The following is a 23,506-nucleotide window of genomic DNA, read 5'->3' as shown; positions in this document are numbered from 1 at the left end:
TATGGTTGATGAGATTGTGAAATGATTTACTGATTAACTTACATGGTTAATCAACAATAATAAACGTTGATTGTTGATAAATTGCAACAAAAACACTTCAATCAATCACCAACCGGTTGATTCCAATCATTTTCACTTTTACTTGTTTTCCATCTTCCTCGTCTCATCATCGTCATCATAACAACAATTAAAGTTAATCGAGTTCTAAATCGTTCTAATCTTCAGTATCGTTACAATTTCGAGAGATAAAATAATAACTTCATCAATCATCCATTAAAATGTTAGTTAATGTTAATCACCACAAGTAATTGATCTTTGGAATCACCTACCATGATGATGATACAAAAAAAATGGAATCATATTGATGCAGATTAATGATTAGTTTATTATAATCTAAATCGATAATACCTGGAAAAAGTTATAACGAAATTAATGTTTTACTAAATTGTAACCTTGAATTTGTAGCTTGAAGCATAGCTAAAAGTGATTAATTCATATTATTTTTAGTTGGATACAAGTTTTTAAAGTTTTTCTTACTGACAAATGAAACAAACTATTGAAAACATGGAAAACAAATCAACAATATTGATAATAATCAACAAATTATAAAATACTCACCCAACATACACAAACACACAGGATGCATTTAATAACAATTGTTGATCTGTAACAATTAACTGATTACAAATAGAGCTAATAATGGAAAACCCCTGACAATTAAAACCTTGGTAACCGGGAAGTGTTTCAAATAATCAAGAGAGAGAGAGAGAGAGAGAGAGAGAGAGAGAGAGAGAGAGAGAGAGAGAGAGATTGAATGAAAAAATTGAGATTCTGGTTAATAAACAAACCAGAAAAGTCCTTGATCAGATTTGATAATCTCAATCGTCATTTTTACGTTTGAGCTGATCACGCTCTCGGTGTGATTCATGGTGATCCCTCCCCTGATTCCAATTGAAATCACATGTTGAACCTTAATTGTAACTCAATCCAATGGTAAATACATCATTCAGTTCATTATAATCTATTAATATAACACTCAACCAGATAATCGTTGATGAGAAAATACTTACAATCAGAACTTTGATCACTTTATCATTCATTATCATCTCTCTCCCTCTCTCACTTTATATTGTACAATTAACTAATGATAGTGATCATATTACGATTATTACGATTCATGATTTTCAAGTAAACATGGGAGAAGAACCTGAAGACTTACAGCAAAAAGAATAGCATTAAAAAGCTTCATCAATCCGGACCATTGCAAAATAGAGTTCATGTCCCATGGGTCAAGGGTCAAACGTTATAAATGATCAATTAAATTGCAAATTAATCGTACGAGTTGTGATTAGATTTTAATCAAATTTTCGCAGCGAAAATTTTTGATATGAATTCGTATGTGTATTCAATTCCCATTGTTATAATGTAACTACAATGATTTGAGAAGCCACAACACCAGAAACACTATGAAGATTAGTGAGAGAGATTAATTAATCTTAATTACCTATTAATCTAATATTTTCCTCAATTAGTTGATTTCAATCGCGATCAATATCAATTGACTAAATCAAGAAGGAAAATTTGAAGCTCAGTTTTCACATGAAGAAACCTCAATGAACTTATTGGCTTTGATCTAGAAATTAAGTCTAATATTGATAGTCCACATTTCTAATTATGAATTGACTGACCTAGAATTAACTAATTGTTGTCACAATTAAATGTCAATTCGATTTGGTTTCTCCGAGTGACTTGATTAACATTTAATTGAACATTTAATCAAATATTACGGAAACTAAATCAACATTAATTGTTTTTGTTTGTTAATTGAAATTAAATCTGGATCATAATCATAATCATCATCTAGGAATTGATTATCTGTCACTAATTAATTCAATCAAAAGAGGAAAAAAAGTAAACAAATTTAAATCTGTCACAATTTAACTAATCATAATGAATGAAATGATATCAGATTAATTAGCTTAATTAGAAACAAATAAATAACAAAATTAGGTTACAATTAAAACTTGGAAAATTTAATGATAATAAAAATTAAAGTTTCAATTAAAAGTTTTTCTTATCATTATTTGTAAATAAATTAATTAGTAGATCAATTTTTGTTGTTTATAATGATAAAGTTTAATTATTATCATTTGATTTGATTGAGAAGAAAAAAAAAACAATCAACAACAATTAAGGAAATTGTAATTATTAGTTATCTAATCAAAGGGTTGGTGTATCTAAATGAACTCAATTTGAAACAATTAGCAAATTGTTTTGAATACGATTCGGATGATTTAAGAAACTATTAATATTAATTGATCAATAGTGACAATTTAATTTGATTGAAAAGTGATTTGTTTAAAATTGAAATGATCATGAATCAGACTCTCAGATGAGTCACAATTTACAGGGTAATTACGTAATTGTTACCTTGATTACATTATAATTAATGGTTATTAACACGGGGATCTGATTGGGTAGCAACCATGTTATTGAAAAACTGGTTAACAAGGTGACTCACAATCAACATGGTCATTTAATTGCTAATCAAGGTTGTGAGAAAGTTTCTCCAATCAGATTGATTGTTATTACCTAGGCCTTAGAGGTCAATCAAATTCATGATGAGAATCTGAATGAAATCACCCAAGAGGAAAACGAATGGGAAAAGAGCTCAGAATCAGAATCAGAATCGGAATCGGAATCATTGATGAAAAAAGACAAACAAAGTTGATCAGAACTTTTTTTGTTCTCTCTCTCTCTTTCTCCATTCAATCAATTAAATCTTAATTGTGAATTTATTATCCTTCCCAACAATTCAATTAGAACCAAACTTTTGATTTCCTCCATCAATTTAAGGAACTGGATTAAAGTTTTTGTCCATTTTTAACAATAAAAAAAGAGCTAAATTAACGACAAGTTAATTTGATTTCTTCAAATTTTTTTCCCTTTCCAACAATCAAAAGTATAATTAGAAATTAACTATCAATCAAATGGTAAAAATCGTTCCTTATACTTTTTTTTCTGCATAGTAACATCACAATTAACTAATTGTAGCAATTCAACTCAAAATGATTAAGCCAAAAATCAATTGAACCACATGGATAATCAATGTTTTGTTGTTACTTGACTTTCTGTATCTACAGAAAAGCCTTTTATTTAATCCTTGTATTAAAAGATTAAGCTGATTACCATTTTTTTTTTGCTTAATTGTTGTGAGTTAATTGTTGGATAATAATAGCTGGTGAAAAAGAGACGATTTAATTGTGATGAAAATGAGAAAGTGATCTGATTAGAATGACAGAAAAAAGGTCTCACTATTAAAACGCTTTAAAATGTTAAGTGTAAATGATTCAACTAATCAGTTAATCCTCTTAATCATTACAATCAGTTAATCGATTAATTTATATGCAAACATTTACTATCAAGTTATTAATCAATTTTAATCAACTGTGTGTATCGGAATAACGGAAGCAATTTGTGTTGATTGTTTTAACAAACTCGAAGAGTAAGAAACAAAAATGGATTTTAATTGCTACAAATTAAGAGATAATCAACTAATTAACCTTAATCAACAATCAACTCTAATTACTTGGCTTATAATCGCGATGATATCTTGGTTTACTTTATCCAATGGTGATCCTCATGTTCTGGATGATGATTGTCTCAAATGTATTTGCATGGTAAGTCAATTTTTGCCCAATTTAATCAACAATTAAATCAAATTAATTGCGACCAAAGCAAAAAAACAAGACAATCAATCATCTTGATCAACATTCAGAAAACAATATGCTAATCCAGTTTGAATAATCAGATGAAGATTAAATCTGTCAACCTTGTAATTGATTGTTATTAATCCCGTTTCTCTTAATCGTTCAGGCCAGTTCTGAGTGCGATGATCAGGTCCGTTGTCACACCGAGGGTCAAGATGATTATTTTTGTGGTCCATTTCAAGTGTCACGTAATTACTGGTTTGAAGCTGGTTCACCTGGTTACGATGCCTCTAATCCAATGGGTAAGATGGATTAAGGATTAAGATTAAAGTTGGAGTAGAAACAAAATCAACTAATCTGACCCTTATCATTCAATAGTAAATCAGATGTTATATTTAAAGTGATTGTAAACTAATTGGAAATGTTAATTATCTCATTTTTATTTAGATTTTGAAAATTGTGTCAACAATATTTATTGCGCCATTCAAACTGTCAATCAATATTTAAAGATTAAGCAAAAGGATTGTGACACCGATGGGATAATCACTTGTCAGGATTACGCTTTGTTACATAGATTTGGTCCAAACAATTGTACCGATGAAAAGTTGTATTCAAATTCATCGTTCTGGAGTAAATTTGATTCATGTTTCTCATTTACCAATGGAACTAAACAGTTTTAAATTGTCCACTAATCTACAATTAACTTGATCACCAAGAAAATCATTGATCTCAATCATTAATTATTAGCACATTAAATTGCTGATAAACTTACAATCATTTGATTTTGTGTTCATATGATCAAAAGTAGTAATCAGTTGATTACAATCACTGTCATTAAATCATTGATTACGATAATTATTCAGCCCTAATAATATCAATATATAAAAATTGTAATGATTATCAAGGATCTTGATCAATCAATTGATATAATTATTGATTGTTAACTTTTAATTATAATCCAATATCCTGGTTGTTTAAAATCAATTTAAATCCAACATGATAATTGTTTTTTTATATGAAGAAACTTTTTAAAATCAAATTTGATTAATTAAAAACTTTGACTTTCTCATGTTTTCATTGAATCAAATTAACTGACTGAAAATTACAATTTAAGTTAATTGTTTCATCGCAATTGGAGATGATGTTAAAATGTTAATTGTTCAACTAATTGTTAGCAATTTAATTTTTAGTTTGATCTTGAAGATGAGATGATAAGAAGAGAAAAAGGAAAAAAAATTAAATTGAAAAAAAAAGAAATTATCATTTACAAAATGTTAAGGTAATTAACTTTTTGATTGTTGATTACACTCAATGAAAAGTGATCAAATGTAAATCAGCTGATTGTAAACATGATCGTTAGCATGATTATCACATGGTAGATGACGAATGAAGAAGATGATGATCAGCTGGACTTAATTATCTTGGAGCCATTAGCTTGATGAATTGAGTTCCTATTCTTATTAATTTTCTGAGATTCTGATAATCGTCCAGTAAATTTGGCCATCAACTCAAGGAAACCCGCTGCTTTGTACATATAATAGCCGCTCATCGAGGGTATAAATGACCTTACTACCATGAGGTAATAGACGATTCGAGGTAGTACCAGAATAAATTGATCGGTTCGAATGGCATGAACTATTTTCTCAGCGATATATTCAGGATCCAGGGTAGAGATGAGGCTGGATGAGGCTCCATCAAACATGCCAGTGTTCACGAGGAAGGGACAAATTGCCGTACATTTAACACCCGTGTGTCCACTTTTCATCAGTTCACAGGCCAACGTTTCGTGTAACATGTAAACAGCGGCCTTGGTCGCTGAATAATCCGTCAACTTTGGTACACCAAAGAACGATGCAACCGTTGCCATGGTCACAATGTGTCCATGATTAGTGGACATCATATCGGGTAGAAAAGCTCGATTAATCCAAAAATTGGACAAAATGTTCACATCAAATGAACGGATAATCTCTTGATCGGACAATTGGAGAAACTCTTTACCAGAAACGACACCAGCATTATTGATAATCATGGTAACATGAGTACCAATTTCCGATTTAATTTTCTCGGGCATCGATTGGACCCATTCACGATTAGAAATGTCACCAACATACTCGTAGCACTTGCACCCTAACGACCTGATGGTTGACGCTGTTGCCTTCAATGGTGGGCCATTAATATCCCATAGAACTAAACATTTGACCTTTGGTGCCAATTTAAGTGCCAAAACACGGCCAATGCCACTCGCAGCACCAGTAATTAGAACAGTCTCATTTTCGAGTGACTTGTATCTCCATTGACCAGGAATGAAAAAGTAAACAATTGCCTCCAACCAATGATAAAAGACCAATGATATTAATCGAATTAAATTTTTCAATGATTCATTCATGGTTTTCTTTGTTATTGTCCCAATCACAATCAACTAATTGTCAGCCCAATTGTTGAGAAAACAAGAGACTGTAAGGAAACACAGAATTGTAATAATATTGAGATAACTGGATTGACCGTTTCAATGATGTGGCCTCTTTGAAAATCAAACGGACAATAAGAATGAGAATAAGATTTTCCATTTTTAGGACCATGATGATGATGAAGATGAAGATGATGATAAAAATGATGATAAGAAAGAGAAAAAGAAAGAAAAAAGTCAGATCGAGTGAGAAGGAAGAAAAAAGTAAAAGTAAATAATGAGAATGATTAAAATCTATTGTGAACCGGTTGATGATTGATTAAAGTCTATTTTTAAATGTTCATATTTTTGTAACAATTAAAGTCGATTGTTGATCAATCCTGTTAGTTAAAGTACAATCAAACCTGAAACTCAGACAATTAACTCCCACATCAACAATTAACTTTGTTAACGAGTTACCGTTAGTATTGACTGACCAGCGTAAACATTTATCATCATGTTATTTGATTTTTGCTTTTCAATTTTCGCTTCCGTTGATTTAAACCAATTTAATTGTAATTCATTTGAACAATTTAACAATTTAACAATCAACTTAATCATCGACATCAGTTGCATGTGAAAATTAACAAACAAAAACAGCAAATTCAAGATGATGTTCAATTGATTGATTGTTGTCTACCTTTCTGATGATCATCAGAATCACTTCAACTACAAGTTAATTGTCATTGATTATCAATCAATGATTACAATTAGAATTAACAGAATTAACTATCCCATAGGTATTTCCAATTGTTGAGAGAATCAATTTAATTATGATTAACCTTGATGAAAAGGTGAATGAAAAAAAGTACCAAAAATAATCAAACTTGGACAATTAAGATTTACTTTTTTTCTCATCTATCATTAATGTTAATTGTTACCACCAATTGATGTTGATTATTTTTCATTGTTAATCTAATGATGTTTGAGTGACATGAAGGATAAATTGATCATAATAATAAACTCATAAACTTTTCCAACAATCAAATTAAATTCATATTATTAATATAAACCAATAAACCACTGTAACTATTAATACACTTGTAATAGTTTAATTGTCAACGGTTGACCTTTTTTTTTCCTGTTGTCCTGCTAATTGTCAACAGAAACAACAACAATTAACTTTTATTTCAAGACAATCAAATCAATCTTAATTTGATTAAATGATTAGATGAATTAGTTTTTTTTTTCATTTGTTCGATTGTTTTAATTTTGATACAATAAAATTGAATTAATTTTCTCATATTTAGTTTTCATAATTAATTTAAATTGATTTGTTTCATTTAATTGTGCAAATATGATCAATATTTTGCATATAATTTAACTTAAATTGCATTGTATCCATTTTCTTGATTTGAGTTGATTAATTATCATCAATTCTGGTGAACATGGTGAGTAGATTGTGGTTTCAATAGGAGTTGTTGGTGTTCATGGTGTTCATGGTGATTATTCAGATCTTATTCAGTTGATTGGTGTGAGTTTTTCTGGTGGATTGTATTGATTTAGGTTTCATTTCCTTGTTTCATAATTTATATATAATAATTAATTGTATTAATAGTAAATTAATTTATGTGATAACCCATTGATTGATTCATTTTGATTATCTTTCCAATCATGTTTTTGTTTACTAAATCATTGGATTATCATATTATATCAAATCAAACATTAGGTTTGATTGTTTGAAAAACAAAACTCAATTTTGTAACTTGATTTAATGGAAACAATTAAATTGATTGCCAGAGTGTTTGGTAACTTTCCTTATATTATTGTTTTTCTTTTAATTGTTCAACACAATTTAAAGTTAATTGTTTTCAATAGCAGAGAAGATTATTTAAATAATAGAATTGATTTTCGATTGCAAGTTCAGTTTGTGACATGATTCAGAGTAATTGAGTTGTATCATTGTAATAGAAAAAAAAAGTTCCAATTGATTTAATTGTTGCTATTTAATTGCTGAGAGTTTTGTTTTGTTTGAGGAGGAGATTTGGTCATCTTTTTTGTTGTTGATGCTTTTCTGGTTTCTTTTTTGGTGATTAAGCTGTGGTGGTCATCGTAGTGGTCATTTTGTGTTGATTGGGTTAATTTTAGACTGTGACAAGGTGTAAAAATTTTCCATGTTGAAGTTAAATCATTTTGTAGATTTCCTTTAATTATAAGCTCCCCAATGGAGATGATGGTTGTTACCTGTAACTACCTGTCCTGGTGTTACCGTTGCCGTTTGGGAGACTCCGGGTCCACCATGATTACCACCAGTCTTGTAGATGTGATATGCTGCTGTATAAGGGTCAACCAGATGATGATAATGAGGATGAGTTGAATGTGAAGGTGGATGAGGAGGTGGAGGTGGTTGTTGTTGTTGTTGGGAGGATATTGGTGGTGGAGGTGATTGATGATATGCATGTGAATGTGGGTGAACATGGGGATGGGTATGTTGATGGTGTTGATGAGTATGGTGGGGATTAGGGTGAGTGTGATGGGGAATATGATGAGCGTGATAGGCTGCAGTAGGAGCGACAACTTGAGGCTTAAGAATAGCTGGAGTTTCCCTGATCACACTTATATGGCGAAGTAAATTGGAAGCTGGACTTCCACAGGCTCCTGGACTACTTGGACTGGACATTAAATTATGTCCACCGACAATATTGGCTAAACCATTTGATCCAACCGTTACTCCTACTCCAGGTGATTCACTTGAGGGAGGTGATGGGGATTTCCAGGGTCGAACAGGACTAGAAGTGTAACGACGACGTTTAGAACAATCAATTGATGAATTACCCATAATATTTAAATTTGAAGATGAAGATGAATTGTTATTATTCGCGACGATTCCATGGTGACCTGGCGAGTTCCCATTCGATAGTCCATGTTGTTGTTGTTGCTGCTGCTGTTGGTGTTGCTGTTGAGAGGAACAAGAATCACTGGTTAATGGACGACGAATTCCGGTCCCGATTAGGCCATTTGAACCGTTCGACGATGACAATTGATTGGATTGATTTATGGTTGCTGATGGTGATGAGGATGAAACAGAAGATGGGGTTGAAGAGGGTTGAGGTTGTGATCCAACCGCCGTTGTTAAAGGTGAAGGCGGTGATGGGGTTATCCGTTTAGAAGATGGACTTGTTTTAATTGTTATCGGTGAAGATGAGACAGAATTAACTAAACCAATTCCACCACCAAGTTGACTTGAATCCATTATCACATTATCATATTCTACACCACTGGTTAAGGTAAAGAGCAAAAAGACAATCGAAATGAGAAAATTATCGATAAACAGTTAGTTCAATCATTTTAATTTCGTTGCCGATGATATCAGATCATCAGATCAACGACCATTTCTTGTAATGGAATCGATTTCAATTAAACTCACCTAATAACATAATTTACACTAATAATGCTTTGTTCTTGATCCTCTGTACCACCTCCGTTAGTTGGCCCATTATTAGTCGGACCTTTACCGTTAGTTGTACCACTATTATTACAAATTAACGTTGCACAGGTTTGAATCCAGGTGAATCCTCCATTTTTGTTCATTATCTTATAATATTTGGACATAACTTGCCCTTTGTGTATTACTAATGGGAAACAATAGATGGCGTTAGTAACACAAACTTTCAATTTCTCGAAAAAGTTGATCAAACAATTTAATTCAAATTTAATGAGTTAAATTCAGCTCATAAATTAGTGTAAACTTTGCTTTTCTCAGACATTTCACTAATCTCTTAATCCCTTTTTTAATTATCATCTCCCTGTTCCTCTTAATCCAGTGAGTATTTAATAAAAAAAAAACGATAAAAAAAATGAAATTTGAAAAAAATCATAATAAAAAAGTACGAAAATCTCAATGAATGAAAGAAAATGTTTACAAATGATTGTTTAATATCCTAACAATTAAACAAGAATAACAATTAAGAATTAAGATAAAGTAGAATAAGAAATGTAACTAAAATAAAGTTTTTCGGCCTCTCCTCTTCCTCTTCATCTTAACTTGATGATTTAATTTAATTGTCTCTTTAAGAGATGGAATGAATTTCCATTGTTGGCTATCAAAGGAAAATTAAGCAAACCAGGTTAATTGTTTGAACAAGTTGATTAATTAAACGAGGAGAGAGAGAGAGAGACAAACATAACTGAATTAAACTTACAATCAAGGTGACATTTTCTAAGTTGAATAACATCCTCTCCATGAACCAATGAATACATATTACGTCCCGTTAATTGATCAGCATTATAATCAAGAAGATCTGATATTCTGTAAAAGGTAAACAATAAAAACAAGAAAATTAACAGAGAGAATAAAACAAAGTGAGAGAGTGAGAGAGAACATATGAAGAAAAGATAATCACAAAGTTGACACACCAAAACCAATGGTGATAATTAAATGATTTACATACAAATACACATGACGATGAACACACAATTGATTCATTAAAGATAATAAAGGGTGGAGATAGAGTCCAGTTAATCGGTTGAGTTGACCATTCAGAATTCAACTGATTCTTGAAAGTCATGGTAATTAAGTTAATCTTCATCTTTGTTTCTATTTACCTTTACAATCAATTTGTTATTTCAATCCAAAAGTTAAATAATAAGCTAATCATTTAGAGGTATCATCTTTTTCATTGTCACCCCATCATCATCATCATCAAGCCATTATTATTATTGTGACAGGACCTTAATTGCTGAACCGAGTAATTAAAGTCCATTGAACAACAATAACAGAAACAATTATAATAAATAATATACAGAGACCAAAAATCCTAATTTTTTCATTATCAGTCTAATTTTAAGCATTTATACAATTACAATGATAATTAAACTACTATGATGATCATCCTCCTCTCTCATCATCATCATCATCCTGATGTAATTCCTATGGGTAGCGTTAAAAACTGATGATATTCATCTCTGTTTAATCTTCATTATGATAATTATTATAATCTAATGGTTCGATTAATTGTCCATCAAAGTAAATTAATTATTTTCCATTTTTCGTTTTTTTTCGCTTTTACCGTTATGATAATAAATGTATTCTTTTTATATAATATTCCAGTAAGTTCATTAGATACACTCATTTACCACGATTACCTTCATCATCTTTTTTTTTATCATCATTTCCTAAATTATTCTGGTTATTCCCATGGTAACCAATTGATATCATTATGAATACAAGGATAAAAACAATAACAATATTCACTTTGTTACCTGGTTCATTTTATGTTCATTAACAGATTAGATTTAACTTGGATTAGAACTTTTTATTTTTCTCAATCATTTAAACATTAATATTTAATGATGAAACTATTTTTTAATCAACTCGATAATTACCTAGGTTCACAATGAAGTATTTTAAAATCGAGTCCTAATCTCATGACAAACATATCAGGTTCTAAACGTAATTCGTTTACAGAAGGCGGTGGAAGTGCGATCGCCACTGCGACAAGGCCAACAAGCTTAACGGGACCATTTTGACTGTCCCCTGAAAGTAAATGAGTTTACAATTATTTTGCCAGTAATTTAATGGATATATATGATATATATCGTTAATTGTACTTACTTCTTGCATTGAAATCGGGTCTTAAATGTGAGATAACATGAACTACCCTGTAACCAGAGGATTTAAAATGTTGACATCCTCTTTTGGTTAGAGTTGATTTCATCCTGATACAAAACTGCCTCTCTAAATGGTCATAATTTGCTGTGGTCATCACATTGTTTACTGAATTTGAATATGAGGTGGGACTATCGGATTCATTGGATGAGGCATTTGAAGCAACTGAAGCTGGTGGTAAAGGAGATGAACTTAAATGAGATGAAGATGAAGAGGATGAAGATGAGGTGTGAGTTAAACCCAATTGTTCAGCTAATTCAGTGTGATCCTGTTGGTGAGTATAATCAAATATACTTGATCCTGTCATTTCAACCTGATCGAGAAAAACAACAACAACAACAACAACAACAAATTATCATTAATAAGAACATGAGAAAAGTAAATCCAAATGATGAGATTAACCGATTAACACCAGAGATTATCATCATTTTAACTCACCTGACTAAGACCAAGGTAGATTGATACAGTTTCTGAAATGTACAAAAATCTCCCATCTGAACCTAATGCGAATGCGAAACCATCTAATGACTGAAGTATATGAGTTCCTTGATGAACATCAAACATATTATCTATTGAGAAGTTAATTAGCAAGGAAGAAGAAAAAGTTAATCACAATCAATTAAAGAAAATTGGTCAACAACAACAATCGAAAAGACTTACAATTAAATACTCATTGACACTCATCAATTTTATGTACAAGAAAAAAAAAATATCCATAACTAGTTGTTACTAATTAAATTATGATATAATTAAAAGGCAACAACTAATTGTTTACTGTTTTTGTTTTGGCTCGAATTTAAAAATTATCATTATCAATATAAGGATTCCCACGATAACCTCGAGTGTGTCACTATCATTAGTACAAACTATTTATGATAATAGTAACTCGATTGTTGATTGTTGACAGTAAGTTGATGTCTCAATTAGATTGTATTTTCCTATGTAAAGATAAATGATCAACATAATTGTGAACGTGTTTTCCGTTACTTATTAAATTACTATTCTCTACCTGGAGAGAGAGAGAGAGTAAAAAAAAGTTTCATTCACAATGAAATCTTGTTCCAATTGAAACTAAATCGACTTGTATTCAAATCGTTAACAATTAGTAACAATTTACATTGTAATCAAGTATTGAGAGGAAACTTTCTTTGCTAAATTATAAGATGAAGATGAAGATGAAGATGAAGATGATAATTATGATGATAGGCAATAGTATGAAACTATTACATGGTGGGTGTTGAAATGAGGATTAAGATGAATTGTCTACACCAATCAGTTGATTACCTTGTTTAACAGAAAAAAATATCTCATTAAAATCTCATTAATTTGAATAACTTATTATGTTTGACAGTTAATGATGATGATGATGATGACGATGGTAATTTACAGGTAGAAAAAAAAAGTTTCAACAAAACAAATGGTTTAGTAATTGAAACAATTCAATTGGTGATGTTGTTGTTGTAATGATTAAGGGATATGGATTAGGTGAGATTTGTTAAAAGCGGATAAGTTTTGTTTTTCTCACCTTGTGGTTAACTTAATCACGTAATTTATGAATTAACAATATAGTTTTATTTAAATGTAATTAACAAGGTGATTATCTAATTGTCACTTTGTTTTTTTTGTGTTACAATGAAACTTTACTTTTTTACATTGTTACCTATTGATTTGTATTGGAATCGTTTTCAAATTTGGACTTTTTTTATTCTAATAACAAAAAGTTGAGAGATTAATATTGTAATCTTGATGATGGATCAACGAAATGTTGTTACCTTTACTTGTCAAAATCGTTGAAATTCACTCTATATAATATTTATTCTGATAATTTATCTTTTTTCTTGCTTGTTCAGTATCACCCTGAATTCTCTCAATGTTTATCTATCTCTTTTAGTTCAGTTGAGATGAAAAATTTCCATCTACACTTGAAGAGAAAAGCACAATTACAGAAAAAAAGGAGAGAGAAAGAGAGACGAAGAAGATGAAAATGAAGATGAGGATGAATAAAGTGAGGAAAGAAAAATAGAGGAAAAGGAAAATGAAACAGAAGATGAGGAGAAGCTCAGAAAACATGATAAGAATATTCAATTGGATTGAATCAATCATCAACTGAAAAAAGTTCTTCTCTCCATCTTCCTCTCTCTCTTTCTCCTTACAGAATAAATTGGAACTTAAAAGAAAGAAGATGAGAAAGATGGATGATAAAACTATGGAAAAAAGAAAGAGATAAAGTCGGAAAATTTCCAATGCAAAATTAAACTTCCAAGCAATAGAATTTTCATTCCATTATAGGTAATCAAGATGATAATTCATGAGAGAGAGAGAGAAAATTTCATGATGATAACTAATTTAAAAGGAAAAGCGATAAAAAATTGATTCTAAATCAATTAGTAAATTGAATTGATATTATCATTACCTGCGCGTTAAATACTAATAATATATTTTATATGAAAACTTTATCATTGAATGAAAGCATATCCATTCAATATTAATCATATTTCATTTTAGATATAAATTATCACACTTATTACAATATGAAACAAAAATAATAATGGATATTAATCATGATTGTAATATATTGATAATTCAATAGTAAACTCAATCTCCGAAAACTAATAATAATGTTAATCATCTTGGGTCTATGGTGTTAATATAAAAGGTTCATGATAAAAATTAAGCTTTACCACTGAGCAGGTTGATAAAAGTATAAGATCAAATAGAGAGTTGATCATCTTTACCACCTCATCCTCCATCATCATCATCATCATCATCATCCTCATCTATGGTAACAATATTTAGGTCATCATCCGTTAATAACTTGATTATTTGTGAATTGTCAACATAAATATCCTAACCTCGTATATCAATCTTAATCAGTTTATTTAGAGACAGAAATAAAGCTTTTTAAATCCCTGCAGCTTTATCATCATCATCATCACCACAGCATCCTCATCCCTTTTCATCATCTTTATCATCATCAACCTTCACTAACTTCATGGTGATGATGAAGACAAAAAAAAAGATATAACCACAAAGACAAGAAAAATATTTACTCATATCTTGATATCATCATCATGATTATATTATAAATCTCATTGAAATGACAATAAACTGATTATTAACTTTGAAATTAGATTTAACCATAGGTTTTGCAATTGTGATTCTCCATCATCATCTTTTTCCTATTAATATCATCCCCAATATTTTCCGCATCATCTTCATCATCATCATCATCTCCACCCTGTGAATATTTGAGTAAATTGGGAATTTTTGTTTTCGATATCAAAGTGATGAAAATTATTACCATCACAATTTAGCATCTTCATCAATTAATTGGAAGTGAATGAGTATTCAATTATTGTTTTTTCTTGCTATTGAAAGCAATTAGTTGATTGTAAAAGTGATAATTAAGATATTTAAATATTTACTTACACATTTTACTAGATTTAAGTGGATTGTTGTTTTGATTAATTGGAATCGCTGCCCAATTAGGTTCACCATTATTAGCGAAATCACGTAATTTAAGGTAACTAATTGTTAACCTTATTATTGATGCTTTATCTGTTTAATTGTTGTTAATTTTGGGTATTAAATAGATGAGGAACAAAGGAAAAAAAGTTAAATAATAACGTGTTAATTATAATTAGAATTAATTGTTGTCAAATCCAGAGATTAAGGGAAGATGCCAAACACACACAAACACCCAATGATGAGCCATTTAAAATAAGTATAATAATAATTAGCTCATTAAAAATTGAGCGTAAAATTTGAAAGTTTGTCAATTAGATTAAATTGTTGAATGAATTGATTGAGTAATTATTAGAAAATATTGATAATATAAAAATCTCAAGTCTTTTAAAAGATCACAAGTTGACCTAATTTTTTTCCATAAACTATTGTGAAAGGTCAGAGAGAGAGAGAGAGAGAGAGAGAGAGAGAGAGAGGTGTGGTAAGCATTGTAATTCATTCATAAAGTTATCATGTTTGATGAGTGAATGAATAAGGTCATTGAATGTGATATCATGTCTAGAAATTATCACTTGAGGTGATTTTTGTGACCTTGAAATGTGGGCTGCAATTTAAGCACAATTCAGGGTTAGTGGAACACGAATAACGCATTTTTTTTTATACTAGACTCACACACATACACACTCACATGTAAGAGAGTGAATGAGTGAGCAAGTGAGAGAAAGAAGATGATAATGATGATGAAAAGAAACCGATAATAAGAAAGAAAAGAAAGTAAAAAATAGAAACATAGACACAAGGTACGTGATGGCTCACGGAAGCGGCCCTATCACGTATCTCAGCCATTGAGAAACTGGAAGCAAAGAGGAAGAGATTCATATGGAGGAGGAGGTTCAGACGTGATATCAGGGTAAAGTATTTTCCTAGGTGGGAGAAACGTTTGTCATAGCAATAAGGGAGAGAGAGAGAGAGGAGAAGACTCAGAAAAGTTGAATGAAAAGTTGAAATGAAAAGGAGAGAGATACTACTGAAAAAGTACATGATTTAGTAATGAAAATTTTGGTGAGCATGATGATGATCATCATCATCACCATGATACAGTCTCAGGTCTGAAAAGTTATTCAGGTAACATGATTGTATTGACAGGACAATCAGAGTAAAAAAGTTACGTGTTATCGATCTGAACGTGATCATTAGTTTCTATCACCTTCGACTATTTTTTTTTTACTCACTCATTATCATCCTAGACTTTAAGCTCATCATCATGTTAACCATAACCAACAGACAGACACTCAAACAAAACACTCATTGAATATCGATGAACAACTGAAACATGAAAAAGTTCCAATCATGTTCATGGAAACTCAAAGATATTCTCATGAATTCTTGAGGGTAGAAACAAAAAATTTTCTCTCCACAGAAAAATCAACTCGACCATTGATCTTAATCTCTCTCTTTTGGTTACAATTAATTGGTTAATCCGGAACAAAGTAAAAAGAGATTAACAAAATGTATCAACGAAACGATAATCTTAATGTTTTTCTCGTTCCATTGTTTTTGCTTTTCAATGATTCTAATTAAATGTAAATCCTGTTGAAGTTTGTTAATTGTTAACAAATAAAAAACTTTGCTACGATAATAATAATGATAATCATTCATGTCCAGAAAACAAAGTTATCTAATTGCTGGATAAGATTAATCTTTTCCTATTATCATGATAATATCCATGATAATCATCCTCATCTTTTGTCATCCTTTTTTATTATCATCATAACAATTATTGTAACTCTTTCAGTTTCAACTCTCCAATTATAAATGATAATTTAAAAAGATACTCAATCTTTATCATTATGATGTAGCCTTAAGCAATTTTATGATGATCGTTAATTGTGTTAATAAAATGACTTTGTTAACCTCATTTAACCATTGATTAACCTTTTTTGTTTTGTTCATTCTTTTCATAAAAACATCTCTTCCGTTTCCGTTTTCATTGGACGAAAGGGAAAGAGACAAATTCAAAGTCTATTTAAGTTACATTTCCGTTTCCTGATTAACTGATTTACACATCAACAGCATAACAATTTTCATGTAAATTTACATAACAAACACAGGGAAATACAGACACAATCAACTGCAATTAAATTAAAAATCAACTTGTCACCCTAATTGTAACTTAACTGATGATATAAAACCATGTCCAATATTGACAAGTAATTAAATGTTAACAATATCAATTAGTTAATTGTATTGATTGTTATTAGAATACCTGATTAATAGAAATGATAACTTTTCCTCACATCGACAAATCTAATGTAAAATCTATGTGACACCAAAATTGTTTCAGTTGAAGTTTCTTTCCAATGTCAAACCCAATTGAAATTGTGATTGATTGTTGCATAAATTGTAACAATTAACTCAACAACCGAAAGAAACAAAACCCAATTTATGCAAAGGAAAGAGACTCAGATAACATTGAAAAGCTAATTCCAAATTGTAAGCAATTGGAAAGGTAAAAAAAAATAGACAAGAACATTTATTTTACTCGATATAGAAAAAAAAACAGAATCGAGAAGAGAACATACAAAAGTAATATCTTGATATAGAAGCAAAGAAAAGCAAAACAATAACCTAACATCATCTTCATCCTCATCACCAACAAGATGATGATGATGATGATATTGTCTAAAAAAAGGAGATGCTATTATCTTATAGGCTTGGCAATTGCAATTGTTGCAGTTTGTTGATTTACCTTTGCAACGGTTATGATGTTGCTTTTAGTTGGAATTAAATTTTAACAATTTATGAGAATCACCCTGAAAGAGACCAAGAAAAAACCGCAACATTTGAGTCAAAATGCTGACCATTTATGTTTATCATTATCATTTTGGTGTAATTTCAGTTTTCACATTTTTCTCAGCTCATGTTTGCATTTACTTGTAGCATTTACATTCATCATACAACACAACAAGAATCCAGAAAACAACAACAATAATAACAACAACCACTTTCACTTATTATCATCAAGATAATATCAAGTTGATCAAAATTTCATGATACAAACAAAACATTTATGATTATGCAGATATATAAAATAATATTGGATAACAATAGTACTAAAAAACTGTAAGTGTTTTTTTTTATGAATTAAAAACACTAATTCACACAATAGAGACACACGACTGTACACATTAATGGTGTGTAGAGGTGGAAGTTGTTGTGGAGTCATGATTAAAGGGGAAAGTCCAGTAAATCAAAGTAAATCAAATAAAAATGGTTACAAATAATTTGGAGCAATTTTTGGGTAAAAATGTGATCACTTTGTGATTTTTTCCTCTCTCATAACATTGTATTCATATATTATTCAATAGAAATGATTATTATCATAACCGATATCATCAAATATACATGATAATGGTTTATGCATATTACAGGGTTCGTATTGAATTTCATTCTAACTCTCTTAATATTATATATTATATACTTTCTGTGATTCTGATAATTCAAAGAACCATGATTATCATTCAATTGGGATGAAGATGGAAAACTCAATGATAATGAATATTATTTTGTTTCATCTCTTTCAATCCAAATTTCTGGTTACATTTTCCTATGGAAATGTTTTCCTTTCCTATTATATTATCAATGATTCAATCAATTGAAAGCTAATCATATATAATCAAAGGCAGGAAAAGGATAAATATCCTTTTTGCCTTCAGGCTAGATAATCATTATCATCATCTATTTTTCAATTGCATTGCCTATGGTTATTATGAGTTAATATAATTTCAATTGGCCTTTCAATGAAAATACAATGAAAATACATTATATCAAATGAAAAGTCAAAGGTTTTCAGGTCACTTGAAATAATAATAATAATGTTGATAATCATTTGATTGCTCAGCTATTTCTTAATCACCATTTATAATCACGACAATTGTGACATAATTATATATCCTACTTGTTATCAATAGGAATACATATGAAGTTAATGCATATAAATTGTTTGAGAATAAAAAAAAATCAAATGGATTAAGTATAAAAGATTAATCCAAACGTTAATCTCAATGAGCTAAAGTTAATATTGAAACGGAAACAGATTCACTTATCATTGATACACTGATGGTGATGATGATAATGATAATATTGATGGTTGCAGATTAGATTAACCATCTGATAATGTTAATCATGTTATTAATTCTGGCAATTATAACGCCAAGTAAAAAGTTTAATCATCATTGATAATCAATAATACTAAAAAAGATGGATTAATTAACCAATGGAAAGAAAAATATTGATAGAAACAACTTCGAAACTATTAACAAAGTTATTCGTACATTAGTTGAAATAATTAACTTAATGAAATTGATGATCGATTGATAAAAAAAATGGAACGTTAATTTTTCTGTTAAATTAATTGCTGGTTATCAATGATCAGCTGGACACAATTAGCTGGACAATGATGGTGATCATTGTCCATCAAGGGAAAACCAGAAGCAACAATTAAAAGGCATCTGTTTTTCTGGTTAAATTGCAACAATTTGATTATAACAATTGCATATCATGTTAGTTAATCAGTTAATCATTTCATTTAATTAACTATTAAATTAAGCTTCAATTGATGATGATGGACAAAAAAAAGACTTTCATTTGCAACCGTTGATTAATTGTTATGATAATAAACAATTAGACAATCTAATTGTCATCTTAATGTCTAATCTACCTTTACAATTAAAAAAAAGGAGCCAGCAGTTAAACAACCTAATCAGTTTAATTGTTAAGATACATTGAAGTGATTAAAAAATCGCTAAAAGAAAACAATTAACTTTCAATGAATATTAATTGTTGTTGTTTCTGTTAAATTGTCATCAGGTTGCATGTTCAATGATGATGTTAATTGTGATAATCTGTAAAGATTAACAGTCTCTCTCTCTCTCTCTCTCTGATTGTTGTATGTTACTGTTTAAATTGTTGTAAATAATATTGAGACAATAATGTAATTAATTTAATTAACTAAGCTAAACTTTATGAGATTAAAATTAATGATAAATTGTCTGACCTGGAAACTTATACACTTGATTTACTTTTCAAACTAAATCAAGATTATAAGTAAATTTAAAAGTTAATTAAATGATCTCGATGATTACAATCATCTGATTCTAAATGGTGATTAATTTAAATTGTAATTGAGAAAAAAAATTAACAAAACAAACAGTTATATCAATCAAAGGGATATGAAAGTTAAATCTTTCATCAACTTAATCCTGATTCTAGTTAATGATGGTTTTGTTTTGTTTAATTATAATCTGATAACATTTGATAACCATTTTTAATCAGTTAATCAGCTGAGAGATGATTCTGATTATCAAGTTAAAAGCAATTGAAAAAAACAAAAACAAAAACAACGACAACAAACAAAACTAATAAATCGCTTAATAGCCTAAAGGGTTAATATTCAAGGTAAAATTGATCATCACAACATTGAGAGATTAAATTAATCAATCAAATTGTGATTTATAATTGAATTGGGATGAAATTGTTTAATTAATCAAATGGTTATTACCTTGAACAAGCAAATAATTTCATAATCATGTAATAATAAGTATTATTATCAATCCTTTAATCCGATCAATTGATTGGTCAGCATTTAATTTTTAAATGAAAAAAAAATTAAATCTCGTTCTGAGACACACATGAGAGATTTGGATTAGCAAAATCTTCAAGGATTAAGAAGTGAACAAAAAAAAACTTTCAAGACTCAAATTGTTTCAATAGTTTTAAATGATAATACATGTAATAATAATGATGATATTGTTCACATTGGGTCAATATCAATCAATTGTAAATGTAAATCAAAAAGTGTTACAATACTTAATCTCATGTAATAAATTATCATTTACCACTTTTACCACTTAATAACATGATCATCATCAGGAGTAACTGAAAATGTGATTACATCAATGATGGATAAACATAAAGGATTAGGATTTAATGTTGTTCATCATATCAAGCAAAAGGATCACACAAATCATGATAATCATAATCATAATCATAATAATATTGTTAATATCATCATCATCAGCATAATATATAAATAAATGTCTAGGGAAGGGCTTAGAATTGGGTGGGTTGATCACCCATTATAATAGCAATTCAAAAATATGTAATAATATGATAAACATTGAGCATTATTTATGATATTACTATCATATTAATGTTAAGTATAAAATAATAGTATATGCAAATGTCAATGTCAACACTTTCGCTAAATCATTTGGCAATTAGATGAGTGCCAATGACCAGAGAGTATGAATTGACCATAGGTGAGATATTGGCTGATTGTTTTTCTGATTTCTTTTGCTCTATTGGAAATGAAATGTCGATAAACTTTTGGCTTCTAATGGAAACGATAATATTATTATCACCTATTGATATGCTGCAGTGAATTTCAAAGTGTATCAACCTTGAGATAAACTTGATAGTATAAAGATTAGAATCCAAATATTAATAATACTTTGGAAACTTTGAATCTCTTTGCAATTGAGATTATCAAGTTTCTTATTGATATTATTATAATATTTGGAAAAGGGTTGAAACATTTTTTTCTGCTTTGCTTTGTAATTGTTATTAGTGTAAGAATATTGAATCATTGATTACTCATTTTCTTTTTGTGTCTTCTCATTAATTATATATTGAATTGAATGAGAATTGCATCTTCCCTTTGTATCTCCATAACCATTGGGTACTAACTCATGATACCTAATTGAGAGGTGATGGCAGCCGGAAGTGGAAGTAACTTTGCCAATTCGTAAAATTCGTGGTTCTCTTTACCTCTTCTCGAACGAGCGGCATCTCGACTTTTTTCCTTACGCATTTCCAATATTCTGTTATATAAAATGAAATTAGAAAATTAGACAAAGTAAATTAGATAAAAGCAAAAAGCAATCAAAACAATCATTCATTGCATTGGTAATTGGTTGATTTTTATTGAACAACAATTTAATTGTTTGTAATTTGAATTGAACTTTTTTCATAAACAAATTACAGGTTAAGAGTTTTCTTTGCATATTATTGTTGATTGTTTCTTGTTAATTGTATGAGGAAAAACAGTTAAAGTCAAAGGTTTTAAATGAAATATGATTTTAATGAAAGGTTTTAATATGAAATTAAGGTAATAACCAATTACTGAGATGATTCTGGGATCATTGAAGAGAGAGAGATAATTATGAGTTTATCATGAATCCTTATGATTTTTTTACGATTTTTTCTGGAAAAGTTTGTTTTTTTGCTCTCAAGAGAAACTGGAAAATTATGTTAATTGTAATCGTATATGAAAGTATAATGATAATAGTTCTGGTGATGAGGATGAGGATGATAAGTGGTGATAAGGTTGAGAATCAGGAAGATGATGTTGATTATGATAAAAGATTGGATATGAAAATATAAAGAAAACTATATGAAAATGATATTAAAGATTCAAATGAAAATATTTGTTTATGTTTGTTGTTGTTGTTGTTGCTTCTTATTATTATCCATCTTCAGGATGATGACTTTGGTTAGGGTGATGAAGAAGATGATGATAAATATTACAATGTACAAGGAAAGATGGAGAGGAAAAGAAAGTAGAATTAGTTTCCATGGAGATGGAAAAGTTCATTTCCATTCTACTCAGTGTTCTGATAAAAACCTACGCTTCAAATCTTCAGCTTCCAACAACTTTCACTTCGTGACTTGAATTTCATGGGGATGATAATGAGTGATCATCAAGAGATAGAAAGAAGAATAGAAAGAGACTGAGATGATCTCTTTTCTGGTCTTCTCCCTTTTCCCAGAATTCTCAGTAATCATCTTCGTTTTCTTTTTTCACCTTGTCTTATTTTCTTTCATTTTCTATCTCCATCAACTAATATTATTTCATCTTGGAAAGAATAATATTATTGGTATAATTCTGCTAAAAAAAGTAAGAAAAAGAACAAGAAAAAAATCTAATAGAATGAGAAAATGTGAACACCAAAATCTCGAGCTTTAGAGTTAGAACTTTTTTTTTTCTCTCTTATTCTTCAAGTCAAGAACGATATCATTTGTATATATGTGAACACTTTCGTCTCTCTCTCACTTTCTTGTTGATCATCAATTCTAATTCATTAGGGATTGATTAGAATTGATTTTGATTCACTAACCTTACACTTCATATTTAAGTGTTAATGGTTTTTCATCTGTTGGTCAGTAATCAGTTAATTGAAGTGAGTTTGAGAGTGAAATGAGGTCAATCGTAAAATT

General features: G+C 29.6%; 3 protein-coding genes across 5 annotated transcripts in view; 1 reads left to right on the top strand and 2 right to left on the bottom strand.

The window, feature by feature from the left end:
- Nucleotides 1-30: 30 nt before the first annotated feature.
- LOC128388451 (lysozyme 2-like) lies at nt 31-4,438 on the top strand. Its single transcript, XM_053347846.1, has 3 exons — nt 31-3,680; nt 3,877-4,012; nt 4,158-4,438. Exons 1-3 carry the CDS (start codon nt 3,519-3,521, stop codon nt 4,388-4,390), a joined length of 531 nt encoding a protein of 176 aa, XP_053203821.1. The 5' UTR covers nt 31-3,518; the 3' UTR covers nt 4,391-4,438.
- Nucleotides 4,439-4,984: 546 nt separating this feature from the next.
- LOC128388449 (estradiol 17-beta-dehydrogenase 11-like) lies at nt 4,985-6,473 on the bottom strand. The gene has a single exon (XM_053347844.1). The coding sequence runs from the start codon at nt 6,094-6,096 to the stop codon at nt 5,113-5,115; it is 984 nt and encodes a 327-aa protein (XP_053203819.1). The 5' UTR covers nt 6,097-6,473; the 3' UTR covers nt 4,985-5,112.
- Nucleotides 6,474-8,132: 1,659 nt separating this feature from the next.
- LOC128388439 (protein trachealess-like) overlaps nt 8,133-23,506 on the bottom strand; it is a 32,178-nt gene continuing 16,804 nt past the window's right edge. For 2 of the 3 annotated variants that reach the window (XM_053347828.1, XM_053347829.1), the window contains exons 3-10: nt 21,977-22,110; nt 15,194-15,322; nt 12,203-12,333; nt 11,711-12,077; nt 11,482-11,632; nt 10,299-10,405; nt 9,524-9,728; nt 8,133-9,374 (exon numbers count right to left, since the gene is read on the bottom strand). In XM_053347828.1, the coding sequence (XP_053203803.1) occupies nt 8,303-9,374; nt 9,524-9,728; nt 10,299-10,405; nt 11,482-11,632; nt 11,711-12,077; nt 12,203-12,333; nt 15,194-15,322; nt 21,977-22,110 (2,296 nt within the window). In that variant the 3' untranslated portion in view covers nt 8,133-8,302. The remainder of the gene's footprint in view (nt 9,375-9,523; nt 9,729-10,298; nt 10,406-11,481; nt 11,633-11,710; nt 12,078-12,202; nt 12,334-15,193; nt 15,323-21,976; nt 22,111-23,506) is intronic. The other variant, XM_053347830.1, reaches the window with a different exon arrangement.

This window comes from Panonychus citri, unplaced genomic scaffold (genome assembly GCF_014898815.1).
Source record: "Panonychus citri isolate SS breed McGregor unplaced genomic scaffold, ASM1489881v1 Contig00099, whole genome shotgun sequence".
In the NCBI taxonomy this organism is placed as follows: Eukaryota; Metazoa; Arthropoda; class Arachnida; order Trombidiformes; family Tetranychidae; genus Panonychus; species Panonychus citri.
Note: the sequence above shows the minus strand (reverse complement) of the source record. Positions and strands in the feature narration are given on the sequence as shown.